The sequence below is a fragment of the Helianthus annuus genome, chromosome 6 (assembly GCF_002127325.2).
Source record: "Helianthus annuus cultivar XRQ/B chromosome 6, HanXRQr2.0-SUNRISE, whole genome shotgun sequence".
NCBI classification, from domain to species: domain Eukaryota; kingdom Viridiplantae; phylum Streptophyta; class Magnoliopsida; order Asterales; family Asteraceae; genus Helianthus; species Helianthus annuus.
In genome coordinates, this window is record NC_035438.2 from 2,156,774 (window position 1) to 2,173,076 (window position 16,303).

The following is a 16,303-nucleotide window of genomic DNA, read 5'->3' on the forward strand; positions in this document are numbered from 1 at the left end:
ACCCCCACCTCCATATATAATGCGTTATATTTTCAACGAAATCGATTTTCGTTATTTTTATAACGCCGTGATAGTTTTATTTGTGAGTGTAATTGTTGGTTGGGGGGAGATTGTTGGGTGTGGTGGTGAGTGATGACCACCCCCACTAAAAAAGATTGTGAGTGATGAAAAAATAGTTGATGAAATGACGGAACTTGATTGGTGCTTGTGAGTGATAGAATTTTATCAGTAGTGACTACCCCCTCCCCTTATGATACTAGCTAACTTGTAACGAATCTGAACGAGCAATCAACACCAACCGTTAATTTATCACTCACAACCGACGACCGTTATAACCCACTACCACCGCCATTGCTGCCAATCACCACCACTTCTGCCGCCGTTACCAAAGTGTAATACCTTGGTTATGAGGTCAAGGTCATCTTCCTTACATGCTTGGGTAGGATGTTGAGATAATGTATGTGCTAAGGTCATGTTGAGTGATATTACACGTACTGACGTACAAGCCCCCTTTATTTTTTTATTTGTGTAAATTGCCAAAATAGTCTCTGAGGTTTAGGCGTGTTTGTCATTTTCATTCAAAACAATTTTTTGTACACTATAGTCATTCACTTTTGGGATTTTTTTTTTGTCATTTTCATCCAAACATCTAATTTACTTTATTTTTTCTATCAAACATTTGGATGAAAATGACAAAAAACGCCAAATCTCAGGGACGATTTTGGCAAAAAAAGTGAGACGTTTGGATGAAAATGACAAAAAATCCCAAAAGTGAAGGACTAAATTGTACAAAAAAGTTGTTTTGTATGAAAATGACAAACTACCCAAACCTCAAGGACGATTTTGACAATTTACCCTTTTTATCTATCTTTTTTGAATGGCACAAGACCCCTATATTATATGGTAAAAAATACTACGACATTATCCTCATGCACGGAAATGGAAATGGGATTTTTTTTAATTTATTTTCAAGCATTTAACCTTTAACCATTATAAATAAACAACAAGTTTGAGCTTAGTTGATTGTACTCTTAACTTTGGGTGATTTAAAAAAAAAAATTGAATTATGTGGTTTTAAATGTTTGTAAATTAGAAAATAAAGTGCATTATTAATAAACTAAAATATATATAATCTATTATTTCTCTAATATTTGTTAGTTCCAAAAATGTAATTAATAATAGAGAAAAATGCAATTTGCGTCCCTGTGGTATGTACCAAACATCAACCTGAGCCCCTAAATTCATTTTTTGGTTTTTTGAGCCCCTGACCTTATGAATTCATAACAGTTTGCGTCCCTGCCGTCAGTGTTCCGTCAATTTGACCGTTTGACAAGTGTGAAAAGTCCTTTATGCCCTTGACCCTTAACATCTACACTTAATAGCAGATATGAATGTAAAGATCAGTTTCATCAATCATCACACTTCTCAACAAGATCTCTCCAACTCCCAACATTGATTATCATCATCATCATCTTCATCTTCAGAACAGATCATCTTCATCTTCATCAGCTTGATCATCTTCATCTTCATCGATAACAATCCAAGGTGAAATCACATACCTAAATCGCATCGATAACATGATTCTTGTGGGTTTTTGTCTCGGATATCAAAACAGAGGTTTGGTTTTGTTTGATTCTTGTGGGTTTTTGTCTCGGGTATCAAAACAGAGGGTTATCTTCATACGGGTTAGATAACTCATATACGAAATGAATACGGTACTAAAGTCATTATACGGTTTGATTCTTGTGTAGTTATTTGAATGTGTTTTGGTTATGAATACGGTACTAAATTCAGAACAGAGGTTTTTGAATGTGTTTTGGTGTTGATTCTTGTGTAGTTATTTGAACACATCAATATTGATTTTTGGTTTGATTCGATGATTTGAATGTTTATTTGGGTATTTTTGGTTTGATTCGATGATTTGAATGTGTTCCTCATTTTGATTTTTGGTTTTCGTTTGATTCGATGATAATCAGTTATTTGGGTATTTTGGGTTCTTCATGTTTGTTTTGCTTGTGAAAAAACAGAGGGTTCTTCATGTTTGTTTTGCTTTGAAAAAACAGAATGTGTTTATTGGTCATTTGAATGTGTTTGATTCGATGATAATCAGTTATTTGGGTATTTTGGGTTCTTCATGTTTGTATTGCTTGTGAAAAAACAGAGGGTTCTTCATGTTTGTTTTGCTTTGAAAAAACAGAGGGTTGATTTGTTTTGGTTTGTTCAGGTTTGTTTGTGATGTTTTGGTTTGATTCAATGATTTGAATGTGTTGATTCAATGATAATCAGTTATTTGGGTATTTTAGGTTTGATTCGATGATTTGAATGTGTTATTTGGGTATTTTTGGTTTAATTCAATGATTTGAATGTGTTCCTCATTTTGATTTTTGGTTTTGGTTTGATTCGATGATAACAGTTATTTGGGTATTTTGGGTTTGATTCGATGATAACAGTTATTTGGTTTTGGTTTGATTCGATGTACAGAATGGTTGTGGATGTAAAGATACGCAAAACACCAACTACGAAGGCGAGAACACTTGACAACCTCCTAGAAACTGGTGCGGTGCACATAAGGAAGTGATTGATATGAATGAATATAACCCCAGTGTAGCTCTTCGATTTTCCTTGAAATTCCAGAGCTCGCTAATTACATATCTACCACTGGGGTTATATTCATTCATATCTGCTACATTCCGAAGTGCACCCATCAGTAAATATCCACAATTGCTTGTGGTGGTATGACGTTTTGTCTCTGTATTGTATGTTACGGTCTTTTGTTTTCGAGTCTGTAAGTTCCGTCAAATCTACGAAGTTGGTATGCCGTTTTGTCTCTGTATTGTATGTATTAAAAGTTTACTTTTAATATACAATTTAGGCTTTAATAATTTGCTATATATAGTATACATTTAATTATTAGATTGCATTTATTTAAAACGAGTTAATAATTGATTAAAAGAGTTAATTTCAATTATTAAATCAACGATTTCTTAACAAAAAACCAAGAAATGAATTTAGGGGCTCATGTTGATATTTCACTCATACCATAGGGACGCAAAGTGTTATTAATATATGCCAAAAGACGGTCATACCCCTGGCACAAACAGTTAAACTGACGACAGGGACTCAAAGTGTTATGAATTCATAAGGTCAGGGGCTCAAAAAACCAAAAAATGAATTTAGGGGCTCAGGTTGATGTTTGGCACATACCACAGGGACGCAAATTGCACTTTATGTTTTAGAAAATATTTATGTAATTATAATTAAATAAAATATGTCTACTTAATTTTAATTACCTAATAAATATTGTCAAAGAGTGGAGTGGTTGGAGAAAGAATTGGTGTTCTTTGTGACCCAGGTTCGATTCCCACTCTCCTCATTATTTTCTGCGGCATCCAAGTGAAGAGCAAATACGGGTGGCGCCGGTTCGACTCAGATGGGAGGTGAGGTTTTACCAATTAATCCACTGTCGTGCCTTCGGGCAGGTGGAGGTCGGGTTTTCGCACATCTGGGGAGAGCCAAGGGGCTGGCGGCAGTCGAGCAGTCCACCTTGGCCACAATACCCGGTGTCATGGAAGAAATACAAGATGAGAGAAGCAGGACATTGTCATGTGCAGCTGTGAGCTGTGTGTGTCTGATACTCTGCTCGCCTCCGCATCATTGTCTGATCTTGATAATGGGATCAAGACAAGACACTGGTCGTTCTACAATGGGAGCTCACACTATGACACGGCCCAGTACCAACGAAGACATGATCAAATTCAGAAAAATGGCTTTAGGCATACAAGACTAGGCTAGCAGTGAGTACAGCTAGCCCAGGAGTGAATACATATTGCACCCATCTGGGTTAAGTAGTGAAGGGCTGAATACTCGCAAAATGGAGACGATTAGGTTGCGGTATGACAACCGTGGCTCGAGCGAGGGGTTCTAATGATAATTGTACAAAAAGTATGTTTTTTTTTGTTTATTTTTAAAGTCGATCTAATGAGTTCGTGTACAATTATTGAAGTTGAAAGATTCAAAGGGTTTTGGTTAAATTGGTGAGATTTATGGTCATTTGACAATTGGTTTGAAGGTTATTATAAAGGTTTGGCAAAATAACGTGTGTACACAATGGATTTGTTATAATTGGCACCACATTGGCATCAGGTTTGACAAAATAGTTGTCGTTTGGCATGTTTGCTGTTAACTGGCACCACATTTTTCGGCTTCTAGATGATATGTAGAATACTATGCCACGAATAGTTATTCTTACTAATATGTGTACACAATGGATTTGTTATAATCCGTGCTAAACAAAAGCTAGAGACGCAACGACTCAGCTCGATTTAGTATGACGTCTGCGCACGCTTTAACGTGATGTCCGCACGTGTTGTCCGCGGCGCAACGCCCGCGGGGTATTATCCTAGGTTATGTTAAAATGCTATACTAAACATCTTAAAGACAATAAAAATATCACAAGTACAACATATGATCTTGGTCGTGTGATTCACTTATTCGGCCTATTAAACTTCTCAAATGGGCCTCACCGCCTTAAAATAAACACAGTGGGCCGAACTAGACATACCAATAATAGACCTATAAGTTATATGAACGTATGGGATTGGCCCAAATTATGCATCATAAGTTCATAACTTCGTGGTATAGAGGTCAAATGCTCAAATATCATCGTACTAGTATTAAGCCCCTGCGTTGCAGCGGTTGTCTTAAAACTGTGTTAAGTAGTAGCAATACTATACAATTGTCAGCGACCACCAACACCGGAAAAAGCTCGTAAAAACAAAATAAATAAAAACGGGAAAAAATAACGCCGGGCGAAAGGCAGACGTAAAATCTTTGAATCACGCACGCTCGTTGCTGAGAGATTAAACCGAAACGTAAAACATAGAAAAAAATAACTAAGTCCATCCAGGACCCGCGTGTTGGACAAACTTGTCAAACGCAGAAAAATAGATGTGACACAACGGGCCAGTCAATGAGTCAAACAGGAAAAAATATATACGAAAAAATGTTGAACCCCGCACGCACGTTGCGGTGTGTTAACTCACAAAATTTAGAACGAAATGAAAAACTTAGTAAAGATAAAAAGTATGGTGGGCCAAAATTGAAAATAAAAAATAGTTGAGATTAAATTGCAAAAGATGAAAAACTTTAGGTTAAAAGTAAAAAGACAAAGGGTCTAAATAGTAAAATTGAAGTTATTTATTAACTTTAGATAAAGATAAGAATAAAAATAAATGAGATCTATATATTGGTTATTAATTAATATTAATATTAAAAAAAAGTTTATTAAACAAATATAAATAAAATTTATAAGATTGAAGGAGAGAATGACATGTGGCATTATTTGGAGTCTTTTATTATAAGTTAGATGCTATAAATTGGTTATATAACAAAGGGTTTGTGGTTGCATAACTTTGTACATAATACACTTGAATACACATGAATACCAGCAGTGGCGAAGCTTAAGATTTCCGACGGGTGGTCGAAAGCGTGTATACCAAAAAAATTTCTTTAGAACCGGGGGGGGGGGGGGGGTCAGAAACGTATATACCTAAAAATGTCTATACGAAAGCTACATACATAACACTATTGAGTGAAAAATTCGGGGGCTCGGACGCCCCCGGCCTCTTCCAACCTGCGCCCCTGAATACCAGGTCTTTTTTCCACTCGTGCACATAATTACATCCACATCATCAAATGAACAATTCACATTCATTTATAAGACTGATCGGTTCAGTTTGGTTATAGGATTGAACCCATCATTTTTCAGTTTATAAACTTTCACAACCATAGCCAATTGGTCTAGATTAATGATAGTTTAGTTGTTTCAGTTATTAGGACAATTAAGTTAATTGAGTTAATAGTCGTTCAATCAAGCCCATTTTGGTTAATAAATTCAACCAAGTTATAGATCAAGCAAACATAGCAAACACACTAATTCTCTATATCTATTAATTCGCAACAACATGAGTAATAGTAACTTTCTTTTTTTTTTTTTTTTTTTTTTTGTGATTTGTTTTTTTTGGTTTTTTCATAGTAAACTTCAAATTTTTTGATTAAAACTTTGGTTTTTTTTATAATTTTGCAAACAAAAGTCAATTGAGTTTACTTTTTATATTAGTTTTTGTTTTACGTTTTTTCCCGGGTTTCGTCGTCGTTTGGCTGCTACTTAGCACGATGTTGGTAGTCACATTTGGTCCCTCAGGTTTTTTTTACCCTCTTGAACTTATAATATGTGTCGGTATGCATTCGACTTTGTCTATGTTTTAGGTCAGTCACGTGAGTCACTCGTTGTTAAAAATTCATGATTTAGTTTTAATTTTTTTCCTGGTTTTAGTCGTCGTTTGGTTGTTACTTAACACGGTTTTAGGTCTCCCGTCCCGCAACGCTAGTAGCATGGTTTTATGTCTCCTGCCTCACAATGCGGGAGTGTTAAGACTAGTTTATAAACAAGATCAACGGGCATGTTGTATATTATCTATAAAAAACTAACAAGGTTTTTTGGCATATAATATATCACGTATAAAAGGTAAAATAAAAATGTTTTTTTTTTTTAAATAATAGTTAACTTGTATCATTTATATAGATAGATATAGGGTAGGGTTCCAGCGTGAACAACCTCCCAAGAGTGAACTGCGTGAACAGATATGGACCCTTGATTTCCTTTTTAGTTGTTAAGGGTAGGATTGTAATTATATAAAAAATTAGATTTAAATCATTATTTTAATAATTGAATTAAGTTACATCTTTCCTAATTTAAATTCATTATCCACATTATGTTTATTTATTAATAAGATAATTATCAAAACAAACAACAAATCACCATATTTCCATTTTAATTTTTATTTCAGATTTCATCATCAGAATTCAAATTTTGATATATTTCAACGGTATACACATGTGTACTTGGATATAAATAGAATAATACACATGTGTACTCAGCATCGTTACATATGTGTACAGTAATTCACAGGTGTACATCAACATTCAATACAAAAAAAATTCTGAGATATCACAAAAACAGACGATATACACATGTGTACACCGCATTAAAAAGAGGGTAAAATCAGAATACACATGTGTACATCGCATTTAAACAAATAATTATTTTAATAATTGAACTAAGTTACATTTTTCCTAATCCTTGATTTTATTTGTGAGAGATTTATGCAATCAATTTAAGAAGATAATTGATTACTTGATTTGTGAGAGATTTATGCAATCAATTTAAGATTGAAATTACACATATGCCCTTTTTGTATTTAATTAAATGAAAAAAATTAACCAAATAATTACTATCATGCCACTAACTTTAATCTCAAGATCATAAAAATCAAGGGCCCAGATCAGTTCACGCAGTTCACTCTTGGGATTTTGTTCACGTTTGAACCTAATCCGATAGATATAAGTCTATAACAATATGTGAAATAATTCCTAATACTTGGTTACATAAAGAACAAACTAACGGAAATAATGGTTTTTCAATTGGTTCAGTTAATTCAGTTATTTAGTTTTTCTTTTCACATAGTTCGTTGTGATCGGTACTTTTGCTTGATGTTCTACTCTGCATTATCACAAATCTTGATACTTACATGCCATGTTTTTAATGTATCATACACAATGGTATTCACGATTTGATTTTAGCAGTTTAGGTCAAGCTGTCTATAATATTTTCTCATCAACATAAACTAAAACAAAGCGTTAAAATCAAAACGAAACCAAAATATTACGAGTGGTTTAACTCTGAACTATATGCTCATGAATTGCCTAACTCTATTTCACACAAAAATGATATATCACCCTCTAAACTAAACTATATTGTCCATAGTTTCTCAAGATATGGGTGCAAACGAGCCCGAACTCGACTAGGCTCAAGCTTGAGCTCGGCTCGTAAGTAATTTTTGAAGCTCGAGCTTGACTCGGGCTCAATTTGTTTAGTAGTTATTAATTAATTTTTATTAGTTATGATTATTATTATATGTATAATTTAGTTACTTTAATAAATGGTAATTATTATTATTTAATATATACTGAATATATTAATAAAAAAATATATAAACATAAAACTTGTTTAGGCTCACGAGCCGGCTCAAACTTGATAAGCGAGACTCGAGCTCGTTTATTAAACGAGCTTATTTTTACGCTCGGCTTTGAGTTTTTTTTTTTTTTCGAGTGGACCTCAGCTCGTTTGAAAGCCCCCCACAATCTTCTAGTTTCAAATCAGCCAAAAAAGAAGAAAAAAAAACCCGAGACGACGTCGTTCAGGTAGTTTTATTTTCTTCTTCTTCTTTCCATATCAAGATACCCTTGTTCTTACCCAAAAGCAACCCCAAAGTTTTTTTCTGACCCGACCAAAAAGAATGTCTTCTCATTCTCTCTTTTCCTCTGCTACTACATGCTCCCATCATCATTCCTTCAACAAACCCGACCCGTTTTCTTCAATTTCCCAAATACCCACACAAAACTTACAGTCTCAGTGGTTAGGTGTAGTAACCAAATTCCCCCTTAAACACTCCCATACCCGACCCCGTCTTCCCAAGACCCGACCCGTTTCCGCCAACGTCACTTTCAGCCTCCCAACTGCGTGAGTTTTTCTTTCTTCAACTCTTATTGCATGAATCTGATAACAAATTATTAAATTTGATTTTTTTTTTTGGTTGTAGGAATCCAGAGAGGATTAATTCAACTGATAAAGTTCCCAAGTGAGTTTTGTATTCTTGTAATTTTTGTTGAAAATTAGGGGTTTTAATTTATTGATTAATTTTTTATTCAAGTGAATGAATTGGGGTTGAATTTGAGGTAATTTAGATGGTCGTTGAAAGGAATAAAGTCGTTTGCAATGGGGGAATTGGAGGCGAGAAAGCTCAAGTTTTCGATTACTGGTACTGAAGCTATACTTATGGGGATTTTGGTTGAAGGTTAGTGTAAATATTTCTCTTTTTTTGTTAATGTATTTATTATGGAAATGTTGTCTTTTGTGATCATGCATGAATGAATGTATATGGTTAGTTTTAAGAAGATGTAGAAGAAGAAATTAGGGCCTTTTTTAATCGTGCATTGAAACGCTGATATTGAAGCTTGGACAATTAGAGGAAACAATGAGGGATTGACAGGGGACGTGCGGGAATTGCCAAACGCATCATGTTGTTTGTTGTTGAGTCAGGGTCTCACTGGGAGCGGCCTCTCTATCTTATGGGATAGAGGTAAGGATTGACCTCATGTCACCCTCCTGAGATCCTACCTAACGGGTGGGACATTAGGTAGAGCTTCGAAGGGATATGAGCCTAGTTATATAGTTAGAGCATCAAGAGTTAAGAGCAAGTGATGAATGATGGATTCGGGCAATCAAGAAATGATATAGGAAAAGGCCGTGTTGAAGTTGAGATTGAAGAAGATATCAATGATGAGGGAGATGAATTTGTGCTTGGTTATAATGATAACAATTAGCATAATACTATAATTATAGATTATAGACTACTAAGCAGTTAATATCGGTGATGTATCGGTCCCCTAGTAAAATATCGGTCAGAATAGCGGTACCGATATCATCAGCGATATTGACCAATATAACCGATATATCACCGATTTTTTACTGATATAACCGATATATCACTGAATTATAAGCGTTAAATTGCTATATATATAAATTCTACATTATATTATAATTACCGATATCTCACTGAGATAACCTATAACCTATATCTCAAATATCGGTCCTTGACCGATATCCAATATTTTTACCGCATTAACTGCATAGATAGACTATCACTGGATCACCTTCATGATCGCTTGCTTGATTCTAGATTACTATGGGTATGTAAGTTGAGTTTTTTTTTTTTTTTTTTTTTTTTTTTTTTTTTTTTTTTTTTAATATACAAGCATTATTTAAATATTAGGCGCCTCGCATAGGTGAGGCTGGCACCCTTTCCTCACACCTTGGATTCTTAGACCCTAGGCGCTTCGGTTTCTGGGATTCTAACTGCCTTGGAGCGCCTTGTGTAATTTAAAACCAAGGACTTAAGAGGTGTTTGGGATCACTTATTTAAACAGCGTATGCTTACAGCTTATAAGTGTAAGCGAATAATCAGATTATTTTGTAATATTGGAAGTTTTAAACCACTGAAAAATAATCAGTTGAAGTAATCAATCTCAAGCTACATATTGGAAACAACTTATTTCACCTTAATATAACCAAAACCATATGTCTTCTTCGGCTAACCACTCACAAGTTCTTATTTGCTTTCAAAAGTTCACAATAATACATAGTAAATTGTTTAAATATGCAATCCTAATATCCTATATAAGTAATATAACCCCTTGGGGGGTATTTGTAAGTTTGGAAAATATTTGAATTTACCAACGATTATTCGTTTCTTTAGTGCTTGTTAATTCTTTTAGAGTTAATTGCCTGGATGGTCCCTCTGGTTTCATGTTTTTTCACGTTTAGTCCCCACCTTTGGAAATAGCAGGTATGCTCCCTATAGTTTGTCATTTTGTTACTCGGATAGTTCGGATAGGGGACTATCCGAGTAACATAATGACAAACCATATGGAGCACACCTGCTATTTCCAAACTAACTAACATCTACTTAGGGGACTATGCGAGTAACAAAATAACAAACCATAGGGAGCATACCTGCTATTTTCAAAAGGTGGGGACTAAACGTGAAAAACATGAAACCACAGGGACCATCCGGGCAATTAACTCATTCTTTTAGGTACCCTTACTAATTATTATATGAGTGAATTGCAAAATTTGTCCTTTATCTTTATACCTGATTGCAGGCGGTGTCCTTTATGTTTAGAATTGACGAGTTTTGTACTTTATGTTTTAAAATCCTGCACGTTATGTCCTTTAGGTCTAACTCAGTTAATTTTTTCTGTTAAATCTGATCATGTGCAAACACATGAGAAAAATTTTATCAATTCATATTTACAGGGACTAATTGTGTAGATAATATAAATAACCAACCTTTTTAAAAAAATAAAAAATACTTAAAAAAGGTGGCCCACCTTCTTCATCAAACACCACCACCAACACCTGCCATCGCCAACTCCGGCCACCACCAACACCGGCCTTTGTCTCTTCCTCTGTTTCCATCTTCACTACAAAACACACACATAGTTGCAGAGATCGTTCTTAGAGACAGAAAGAAAGAGATGGATTTCTGCCATGATGGCAAGATATCTTGTAATTTCTTACATACGATCTCATTTCATCATTCAGGCTTCTGACCATTCAATCTCCTCAATACCCATTCACTCACTAAACACATATATACACACATAAAGACTCTTATTTCATAGACTCATAGTTTCAATCTATCTCTTACGATTACAGTTTACCCTATACCATCTCTTTCTTTGGCCATTTTCCCAGAAAGAAGATTTCCTGTTTACCACTTCCAAATCATATTTTCCGGCACCTGCGCCGCCGATTTTCAACACCCGGTTCACCGGAACAACCCATCGGTATTCAACGACACGTTATTACGCCACCACCACTCCTCCCCTCTCTCTATCAGCGCCACCACTCACACATCTCCACCCACCACCACTCCTCCACCCGCCACCACCTGTCGCCACCATCGTTGCAACCCCACCATCACCACCCACCCACCTACGAACGCTGCAACCACACCATAACCACCCACCCACCACCGTTGCAATCTTAACACATCAACATTACAACATTTCAGATCTAAAATTCAACCACAAAAATCCTCACTTCCGGCGCCAGTCAGACAATCGTCGTGTTTCTTCACTGTTTGGATGGTGAAAATGATAAGATAATGAATATGATTGTGGTAGCCATGAAGAATTTGAGAGGAGTGTTTGTGGGTTTTCAACAATCACCAAGTTTGAGGTCTGGAGAGTTTAGAGACAGAGGTTAGGGCATTTCAAGGATTTAGTGAAGTAAAAACATTTATATTATTTACACATTCAGTCCCTATAAAAATGAATTGACAAAATTTTGCACATGATCAAATTTAACAGCAAAAACTAACTGGGTTAGGTCTAAAGGACAAAACGTGTATGATTTGAAAACATAAAGTACAAAACTCGTCAATTCTAAAGATAAAGGACACCGCTTGCAATCAGATATAAAGATAAAGGACAAAATTTGCAATTCACTCTTATTATATCTATTAGCTTCTTAAATATTAGAAGAAAAACCACATCCAAATGATATCTTCTACATGATAATTTCATTACAAACAAACATACCTAGTAAAGTCCCCCCATAGGTAGGGTTTGGGGGAGGGTGAGATGGAGGCAAACCTTACCTCTACCCAGAAAATAGAGAGACTGCACTCAATGACATTCCCGACTCAACAAACAATTTAATATTATAAAAAAAGTAAAAAAAAAATATAGAGAAAAACATAGAATAAATACTAGTAGTATAGAGTAAATTGCCATTTTAGTCCATGAGTTTTTGTCCAAATTGCCATTTTAGTCCAAATAGTTTTTTTTTTCTTCTCTGGGTCCCTGACTTTTCCTTTTGTTGCCATTTTGATCACATTGCCTAACTTAGTCTAAAAACCAGGTTATAATCAGGGGTATTTTTGGCATTAAATTATTATGAGGTTTATAAATTATGTTGTAAACTACCCCTGGTTATCACTACACAACAGTTATGCCAAAAATACCCCTGGTTATAACCAGATTTTTAGACTGAAAGATTGTAGGTAGGACAAGCCAAGACACCTAGACATAGCTTAGAGAAATGTAATACGCATCCCAAAAAATCCCTAAACTTTATCCTACGTCTCCAAGAACTCCTATCACCGATCATGTCCTCGCACAGATGCATGATAATCCTATTCTGATTACCTAATATTAAGGGTGCAAACAAGCCGAGCGGCTCGAGAAAAAGCTCGAAATGAGCCGAGCCTTATCGAGCCCGAGCCGAGCTTGAGCCTAAAATAAAGCTTGTTTATGTATCGAGCCCGAGCCCGAGCTTGGCATGTGAAGCTCGTTAGGCTCGTCGAGCCTTAGCGTAATATTAGTTTTTAATTTTTTATTAATATTTAATAACATTTACCCCTTATTTAAAGTTGTCTAGTAAACGAGTTGAGCCGAGCTTATTTAAGCTTGTTTACGAGCCGAGCTCGAACCTAATAATAAGCTTGTTTAGTAAACGAACCCGAGCCGAGCTTGCGAGCTTAAACGAGTCTATTATTTATATTATTTTTATTTAAATTCCCTTTTTTTCTGTTAATTTGCAGGAACAAATCGGGCTTCAAAACTTTTGCGTGCAAACGGGTTTACACTTGGCAAAGTGCGCGAAGAGGCCATCAAATTGATTGGAAAACCCGACTACTTCTATTTCAGTCCCGAACATCCTCCTCTAACCGAATCGGCTCAAAAAGCCCTTGATTGGGCCGTCGATGAGAAACTCAAATCAGGCAAGTTTCTATACTGTGCTATAAAAAACTCAAGCAGGATGCTAATAAACTCAAATAATGGCTATGAATTTAGGTGATGATGGGGAAATTACAACGTCTCACCTGCTTCTCGGCGTATGGTCTGAAAAGGAAGGAGCGGGATACAAAATAATGGCTACGCTCGGTTTTAACGACGAGAAAGCCCAAGAACTTCACGCTTTGATTTCAAAACCAGGGTTTGTTGAAGATTAACCGCTTCATTAGCATGCATTGTTTCGCTCATAAACTCTTTTCTTCCTAACCGTTTAAATCCGGTAAATGTTGTGATAATTTGATTTATGTTATCTTTATACCATTTTTTTAATAATTAGAATCTTGTTCTTGTTTCTTTGTTCAAATGTATTTTTTAAGAGTCCAACTTGCATAGTACATTAGTGTACTTGTGAATTGTGATGATAGATATTTTGAGCTGAGTAAATTACGTTTTTGGCCCTTGTGGTTATATCACTTTTACTATATTGGCCCAAAATAAGAATTTTTAACATATCTGCCCCCATGGTCTCTATAACTAACCATTTTAGCCCCTAAGTCTAGAGATCATGGGGGCCAAAATAGTTAGTTATAGAGACAATGGGGGCCAAAATGGTTAGACTTAGGGGCCAAAATGGTTAGTTATAGAGACCATGAGGACAGATATGTTAAAAATTCTTATTTTGGGCTAATATAGTAAAAGTGATATAACCACAGGGGCCAAAAACGTAATTTACTCTTTTGAGCTAGAAAAACACAATTTTTGAGCTTTTAAAAGCCCAATTTGTAGGTAGTGGGATCCTTGTTTTGTTACACTCTAAAAGTATGTTGACCATTCTTACCCACATACTTGTTATTGTAGACTATATTAGTGTGCATTTGGGTCCTACTTTATGCATATCTATTGTTAATGCTTTCTTTGTAACAAAGGTATATGTTAATGCAATCCTATTAGGATTAGTGTTCCTAATCTCCTATTCACTTTCATGATTTGTTTCACCTTTTAGGCTGAAAGACGCAACCGGTAATGTTGTGTCTCGGACTCCCGGGCTCGGGCTCGGTTCTAAAACTGGAAAAAATCATGAAAAATACTACAATCTTTAATGTACAATCTTGATGAAAGTTTACACATTTTGCTCATGTTTTGGCAATGTTTTCATCTTTAACATACTCCGGAGCGGCAAATCTTTGTGCCTTATCGGCTTCCTCGGCCCAATTAATCCTTGAAATGAACACTAATAGCAACATCAAACAACCCGAAACGCCGGCTATGAAACCTATCAACAATCCTTGGAGTCCCATATGAACCTTAAAAGCTAAAACCACACCTAAAGGCAATGCTAATAGGTAGAAGCCGCCGATGTTTGCATACATCCCCAACCACGGCCTAGCGGTTCCCCTCACAATCCCGCCACAAACCGCCAATGGGAAATTCACCACCTCTAGCAAAGCCATCCACAACATTGCATTCCCGACGCCTCTCACGATCGCCTTATCATGGCTAAATAGACGACCCCATGTGCCTCTAGCTAACACCATGACTAACCCACCAACTAACCCTGCAACGGAGCCCAACGTCAATGAGATATAAGCCGCTTTGTAGGCGGGTCCGGCTTGGTTTGCACCGAGCTCGTTTGAAACACGAATGGATGCACATGTGGCTAACGAAAGCATTATAGCGAAAAGCAAGTAATCAAAGTTGAGCACAATCGCGATTATGCTAACCACTTGTTTAGCATTCGGGAGCTTTCCGGTTAGCAAGACTAAAATTTCATAGCACCACCATTCAAGGCATGTAGTAAGGCAACATGGACCACAAAGTTTTAGCAACTGAACCCAGTCTTCGAACCGGTGTTCACACCACCCACCTTCTTTCCATGTTCCACCCTTTCGGAACTCAACCACCACCACATAGACCGCTAGTAGAATGACTACCACAAGATCGGTGATCCATATGGCCATTGAAATGCCTTCAAAACCTCTAGTTTTTGCAAGGACAATGTTAACCGGTACATGGAGAACCACTGCGAGAGCCGAGGTTAACATGATAGGGATGGTCATGCTTTGTGAAGTCAAGTAGGATTTAAGAGGGCACAAGAACGACGTAACGATCAAATCAGGAAGGAGACAAAACAAATACTTCTTTGCTTCGATAGAGATATCTTCTTGTTGGCCAAAATGAATCAAGATTTGATCAACATTTAGCCACAAGAAGCAAGAAAAGAGTGATGTTAGTAGGAGCAAACAAACCATCATTACAAGAGTTTTGTGAAGTAGCTTGAAGTTGTTGGCTCCATAAGCTTGACCACAAATGGGCTCCATGGCACCACATAAACCGTTCAAGATTGAGAAACCGGTCACGTTTGCAAACATGAACCCGAGTGACCCACTAGCTAACTCAAGTTCACCAAGTCGACCAAGAAACGCCGTAGTTATCGCTAGCTTGGCAAACCATAGCAAGTTCATTGCCCCCAACGGGAACACAATCGCCTGCTGCGTCTTAAGCTCCATTAAGGCCATTCCAAGAAGTTTCTCAGGCTGCGGGTGCGGGTGCGGGTTTGGGTTTTCTTCCTCCATGAGTATTAGAATGCAATGAAAGCTAGTGATACATATATAGACATATTAAGGGTGAAAACTACAATTGGGATTTGGATGCATGGGTTTCCTATTGGTAATAAACTTGTGGAAAACAAGGGGTTGGCTTACTTTCCAATGATGATTTTTTTTTTTTTTTTTTTTTTTTTTGTAATTTGTTTTAGTATATTTTTAAAAAGTTGATTTATGTTACATTTTCATATTAATTGAAATTGAAATTGGAACAATATATGCTTGAATTGAATAAATTTATTTGTTTTAAGAAAGAGTTAAAAAATTCAGCCAATTAA

At 36.1% G+C, this 16,303-nt stretch overlaps 2 protein-coding genes across 2 annotated transcripts; one reads left to right on the forward strand and one right to left on the reverse strand.

Moving 5' to 3' along the window:
• Window positions 1-8,223: 8,223 nt before the first annotated feature.
• LOC110864338 (ATP-dependent Clp protease ATP-binding subunit CLPT2, chloroplastic) lies at window positions 8,224-13,786 on the forward strand. Its single transcript, XM_022113386.2, has 5 exons — window positions 8,224-8,581; window positions 8,661-8,699; window positions 8,806-8,915; window positions 13,230-13,409; window positions 13,483-13,786. The coding sequence occupies exons 1-5, from the start codon at window positions 8,358-8,360 to the stop codon at window positions 13,638-13,640; spliced, it is 711 nt and encodes a 236-aa protein (XP_021969078.1). The 5' UTR covers window positions 8,224-8,357; the 3' UTR covers window positions 13,641-13,786.
• Window positions 13,787-14,488: 702 nt separating this feature from the next.
• Window positions 14,489-16,057, reverse strand: LOC110864337 (protein DETOXIFICATION 56). The gene has a single exon (XM_022113385.2). It carries the CDS (start codon window positions 15,993-15,995, stop codon window positions 14,556-14,558), a length of 1,440 nt encoding a protein of 479 aa, XP_021969077.1. The 5' UTR covers window positions 15,996-16,057; the 3' UTR covers window positions 14,489-14,555.
• Between the last annotated feature and the right edge of the window lie 246 nt (window positions 16,058-16,303).

Excerpts from the sequence above, each read along its gene's own strand:
- LOC110864338 (XM_022113386.2), top strand. The coding sequence starts at position 8,358 with ATGTCTTCTCATTCTCTCTTTTCCTCTGCTACTACATGCTCCCATCAT. Across the intron at positions 8,582-8,660 it reads ACTTTCAGCCTCCCAACTGC|GAATCCAGAGAGGATTAATT; the intron begins GTGAGTTTTTCT and ends TTTTGGTTGTAG. Across the intron at positions 8,916-13,229 it reads TATGGGGATTTTGGTTGAAG|GAACAAATCGGGCTTCAAAA; the intron begins GTTAGTGTAAAT and ends GTTAATTTGCAG.
- LOC110864337 (XM_022113385.2), bottom strand. The coding sequence starts at position 15,995 with ATGGAGGAAGAAAACCCAAACCCGCACCCGCACCCGCAGCCTGAGAAA.